The following is a 5,059-nucleotide window of genomic DNA, read 5'->3' as shown; positions in this document are numbered from 1 at the left end:
GCCGCGAAGCTCTCCAAGGACAAGAAGAGGAAAGAGGTCCTTCAGCCCGAGCAGCCAGGCTGGACTCTTCCTCCTAGCGTGGGCCATGGAGCATCGGCTTAAATGCCTGATACATTGAAAGTCATGTGAGCACCCATCTCCTACTGCTTGGTTGCTGGAAGTTTAGGAAAAGGAAACAAAATTTTCCATGCAAAATAGAGTCTGCTTGTTTTGCCAGAGCCTGGCTGTCTCCTTGGGAGTGTCCCAATCTTTTTCCCTGGGGCTCTGTCTAATTTACTCACAGCTCTTTATGAATGTTACCAAAACATTATATTTTACTGGAAGGTATTTTAAATGTCAGAGAAAGTGTATGGGGGAGCAGTGCATGGGAAATCTCAGTGCAAGATGTTGAAATGCTTCCGTTTTATTAGAAGTTTATATAGGCAAAAGACATCTTTGTGCTGTCTTCTCCAGCACAGTGGTGCTTTTTCAGTTTTGGGTGGAGTCGGAGCGTGGGGAAGGCTCTTGGCACTTTCCCCTCTTCTTTATGTGCACATTAGTGTTCCTTTGCCTAGAAAAGAGGTTAAATATGCCAGAGAGTATCTTAAAGTCCTTAATACCCAGAAGAGCCTGGCTCAGGGGACAAAGAAAGAATGGTAAACAGTATTTAAATTATCATTTAAGTGTTACACACAGTCATAAGGAAGCCCATGCATTTTTGACAGGCAGTTCAGGGTTACCTCGGACATGGGTTAATTAACTCCAATAAGCCCAAGAGCTCGCACCTCCTGACAGAATAATTCACCTTTTTGCTCTGTGGCAGCAAAGGCACCTCTAATGCTTGTCTGGCTGCAAATGATAAAAGTTATGACTTTGTTTGCGTGGGCTTTACAGACAAATGCCACCATTGTGTCTCACTTAATCTTGCCTCCAGCTTCCCTTCCTGACTGCTTCTGTGGTTCTTTTTTGTAGCCTTAAACAACTGTCAACCACCGCTGACATCTCCCTTCCCATTTGGAGGCATGTTCCTCTCTGAGGGACATGAGAACTCCTCATCCCTTCACTCTGACGTCCGATGCTGCCTTGCTCCCTGCTCGCCTACTCCAAACCCTTCCTTGCTCTCCTTAACCAGCTTTTGGTTCTTAGCCAAAGCTGTGATGCTGCTGGGGCTGCTGTCAGCCATGCAGGCAGCAGCTGGTACAAGGTGGCCAGCTTCCTGCATGGTCATTCCCGCTGGCCGGTGCCATGATGGGTTGCTGGCCATGCTGCGTTCACTCAGGAGACCCCTCTCAACGTCTGGCGGCTGAATGGCATCCCCTTTGGCCTTAAAATGTAAAATCAGCCAGGGCAGGCCAGGAACAGAGTATGGGGCAGAAGCCTGGATTAATGGAGCAAAGAGGAGATAGCCAGACCATGGATTGTTTTCCTTTTTTTTTTTTTTTTTTTTTTTTTTCCCAGTGACCTAGGCTCTGTTCTCTGTTACTCCAGAGTTAGCTTGGACTAACTCCTCCTAAAGGCAGAATCTGGCTCTACAAGTCATTTCCTCCAAGAACACGAAAGCTGGAATTTGAGCTCCTGTCAGAAATGTCTCTGCTGATGGCAGATGGGCACTCACACTGCCAACAGCCTGACCGCTAGAAAGCCCTGCCTCTGCCAGGCAAAGTTAAAGGTAAAACTCCTTTATCCCCCACAGACTGCAACTTCTGGTTACAGATCAGATTCAATCTTTCCAACAGAGATTTTTGAACCACTTAATAGCATTGTGTTGGAAGGAATTCCTTCCCTTGCCTGACACAGAGTGCTTGCAGTGTATAAATATATTCAGAATCACCTAGAGCCCAAGCCAGAGGAAATGAGTTGAGTCTTGCCAGATATTTTGCTAGCATTTGGACTTGGCCTTCTGCTAAGACAGTGTAATCTGGCATCAGCATAGATTAAATAAAAGATTCATTCTTAAAAATATCCAGAGAAAACAATGACCTTACATATGCAGAGAAAACTGAGAGCAGAGCTCAGCTGTGAACTTCTGGTGTGAAAAACTACAGTTTTTCCTCGGCCACCATGCATCTGAGATCACTTGGAAAAATATTTTTCTGCCTAGATCTGTGAGATCTGGGCAGATTTTGAGGATTTTGCCACTTGTCCCGGTGGAAATTTTGGCCATGCACTCCCTGATGGTGGGCAGATCAGTGCTGCATCCCATGTGCCGTGAGTCGGACACGGTGGACCCGTTCTGCAGATGGGTGCCACGTGCTCAGAGCTGCAGGTGCAGCAGCTGTGCAGGAGGCCAGATTTATGCCCTCCATCTAGCTGCATATGAACATCTTAATTTCTAGCAAATCCCAGATATCCATGCTAGCTCTAGCTTGTGTGATATTTATACTCGCACAAGATCCAGATACTCACAGGTTCTGAAAGCACAACAAACACTCATTGCTGTATAAGATGTTGTCTGTACCACACACAGGGTCAAAGATCTTTGCGCAGCCTTTCTTTAGGTCATAATTGCCACAAGCTGCCTGGAGAAAGAAAAGGGTAATGATAATATTAAACGTGTCTTCAACTTACGAAAGCAGCTTTTGCCTTCTCAGGGATGCATATATTTTGTATATCTGGGTAACACATCTCAGCTTCCTTGGAGCTCTTCTGTGAACTCTTGGAAGCACTGAGATGCCCATCATCATGCTGTCTGTCAACCAGCTGAATCCCACCTAGCACTCTGTGTGCCCTTAGGAAAGACAACATTGAGCAGGTAATCCTTCATAGGCAGCATCTAATCATGTTCTCCCCAGCTTTTATTTTCCATGGCCACAGGTATCCCTGCACAGCAAACTGCACTCACATTTGCCCACCACAGAGTAATGGGAGCTCTAATCTTGATTACCTTTAACTCGGCATGCAGCAGCAATATTTAGCTCTTGTCTATTAGTTTTTCTTCATGGAGCATGGGGGAAGCACAAAGGGAAATTAGTACTATCACTGAGAATTTACTGGGGCACAGCAGATGGAAGGATGTTCCCAAGCATCTGGGTCTCTGGACAGCTGATCCAAAGGCTCATATTCCTTGAGCAACCCTGGCTTCCCAGTGTATAGGTTAATGCTGTCTCACCAAAGTTGGGCATACCCTTGCACTACACTGAAATAAGAGCCTTCACCTCCGTTCCTGTGTGAGCAGCACCGTCCGGTTCAGTATTTCCTGGAATGGAGAGAAAGAAAAGACTTCTTAGTGTCCTTCACTCAGGCTGCTTTTGAGGGTGACTCCACTAAAGATGCTTTAGCCTGAGAATTGTATGTCTTGGCTCACAACCCTTGGTCCTTTCAGGGCCCCAGCAAATAACTACAGCTCTTCCTTGCTTGCACCTTTCCTGTCTTGCAGTGGGGTCCCTCAGCTTCGCAGGGCCAGCCCTGCTGCTTCTAGCTCTTTCCCCAGCAGAAGCACCATGTCCAGTGGAAGCCCCTGCCAAGACCAGGTGCACCCTAGTGACTTGCCCTGCTGTTCACTCCAACTGCCAGGGAGCAAAGGTAGCTTTCATTATCTCTTATCACTTGTTCATGGGTAATTGAAAAACTCCTGCTGGTTCTGAACCGATGCTAATATAAACCCAGGGTGATTGTTCTGGTCTCTGTGGGTTTATACCACAGTGAAGTAGAGCAAAATACAAGTTGCTGAAGGCCTCTAAGAAATGGGGTACCTCTGTGCAGATCCTGAGGTCTCACACCAAAGCTGGTGGGCGTGAACCTAGTATTGGTGGACTTCTTGTCTGTGGAGAAACTGGCCCTGAACTGACAGCTGAGATCGGCATGGGCTGAATGTGTGGTGGTGTATTTTGAAAAACAATTTGAATTTTCTCAACCAACAGCAGTACCGAGAAGAAGGCCTTAGGTTCCCTGTAGGTCCAGGAGTGATCTACAAGGAAGAATTAGGCTACATCTACATAACCAATCAATGTGACCCCAGGAGAAGTGGGTCTGCAGAGCAAAGCAGTTTGGTACTAAAGACCTGATATCCATACTAGTCATGTTTCAGGGATTTTATTTTGGACTAGACTAGCTCTGGTCCAGTCCCAGGGATGAATACCCCAAAGCAGATGTAGCTCACTACATGCTTAGTCCATCTAAAAGGAATTCAGATTTTGCACTCAGAGTGTCTGCAATGGCAGCTGCTGCAGCACAGTAAATAGGATGACAGGAGACTTGCTTCAAAAGCGCCCTCCTGTCCTGAACAAATCCACTAATGCAGACACTCCCAGGGAGCAGGACATAAGACAGCATTAGCTCATGGTCTTATCCTTCTGCAGCATATGGGATCTTGAAAATACAGTTACTTTAAACATTGACTCTGGTAACAAGAGGTTCCTTTTCCTCTCTGTAGATATGTTTCATGTCTTTTATTTATTTATTTATTTATTAATATAGTATGGCATCTATTCACTCCAAAAGAATTGCACTGTCCGAGAAATAACCAGCTCCCAGGCTGAATTCCTGCCCTGAGAGAAGAGTGTCAGTCTGGATTGCTTCATTCTGGTAGCAGGTTCAAGGCACCCTTTCAAAACCTTTGCTTTAGATCTGCTCACAGATGACTGGTTTAATGCATAATGGCTTTGCAGCTCTCTCTGTGGAACGCTCCATTTCCCTGCCCAGGTTTCAGCAGCCAGGTGGCCTGTTCCCAGGCTCACCTTCCTCCATGCCAGACTCAGGAGATTTTGCAAAGAGCTTCTAAGCAAAACGTGGAACTCACCTGGATAGCTGCAGAGTGCCAGGCAGAGGAGCAGGAAAACACCAGTTGCCTTCATGGTCAAAGTGATGCTTTACTGAGGACAGCAGGAGGAATGAGGACTCTTCTCTGGCTTTCAGAGACCCCGTTTTTGATGGTCCAGATGGGATCTTTATACCCTTCCCCATCTTTGGCACCACCCTCCATGGCCAGCTCCACCTTACAATCCTGTGATGACAACATTCAAAATATGGGGATAACTCCAGGTGGCAAATGGCTTATTGGTGCACACGAAGATAAAAGCCTCTCAGAAGCCAATGGAGGTAATGACTCCTATCGCTGGCAAGGGCTGGAGCTTTATATCAC

At 46.5% G+C, this 5,059-nt stretch overlaps 1 protein-coding gene across 1 annotated transcript; it reads right to left on the bottom strand.

Moving 5' to 3' along the window:
• Positions 1 to 468: 468 nt before the first annotated feature.
• SPINK1 (serine peptidase inhibitor Kazal type 1) lies at positions 469 to 4,772 on the bottom strand. The gene is made up of 4 exons (XM_062587710.1): positions 4,718 to 4,772; positions 3,135 to 3,175; positions 2,386 to 2,498; positions 469 to 550 (listed from the first exon to the last, which is right to left on the bottom strand). Exons 1-4 carry the CDS (start codon positions 4,770 to 4,772, stop codon positions 469 to 471), a joined length of 291 nt encoding a protein of 96 aa, XP_062443694.1.
• Between the last annotated feature and the right edge of the window lie 287 nt (positions 4,773 to 5,059).

Source organism: Rhea pennata, chromosome 14, assembly GCF_028389875.1.
Source record: "Rhea pennata isolate bPtePen1 chromosome 14, bPtePen1.pri, whole genome shotgun sequence".
NCBI classification, from domain to species: Eukaryota; Metazoa; Chordata; class Aves; order Rheiformes; family Rheidae; genus Rhea; species Rhea pennata.
This window is presented reverse-complemented; position numbering and strand designations above follow the sequence as displayed.

Excerpts from the sequence above, each read along its gene's own strand:
- SPINK1 (XM_062587710.1), bottom strand. The coding sequence starts at position 4,772 with ATGAAGGCAACTGGTGTTTTCCTGCTCCTCTGCCTGGCACTCTGCAGC. Across the intron at positions 3,176-4,717 it reads GGCACTCTGCAGCTATCCAG|GAAATACTGAACCGGACGGT; the intron begins GTGAGTTCCACG and ends TCTCCATTCCAG. Across the intron at positions 2,499-3,134 it reads CTGCTCACACAGGAACGGAG|GCAGCTTGTGGCAATTATGA; the intron begins GTGAAGGCTCTT and ends TTCTTTCTCCAG.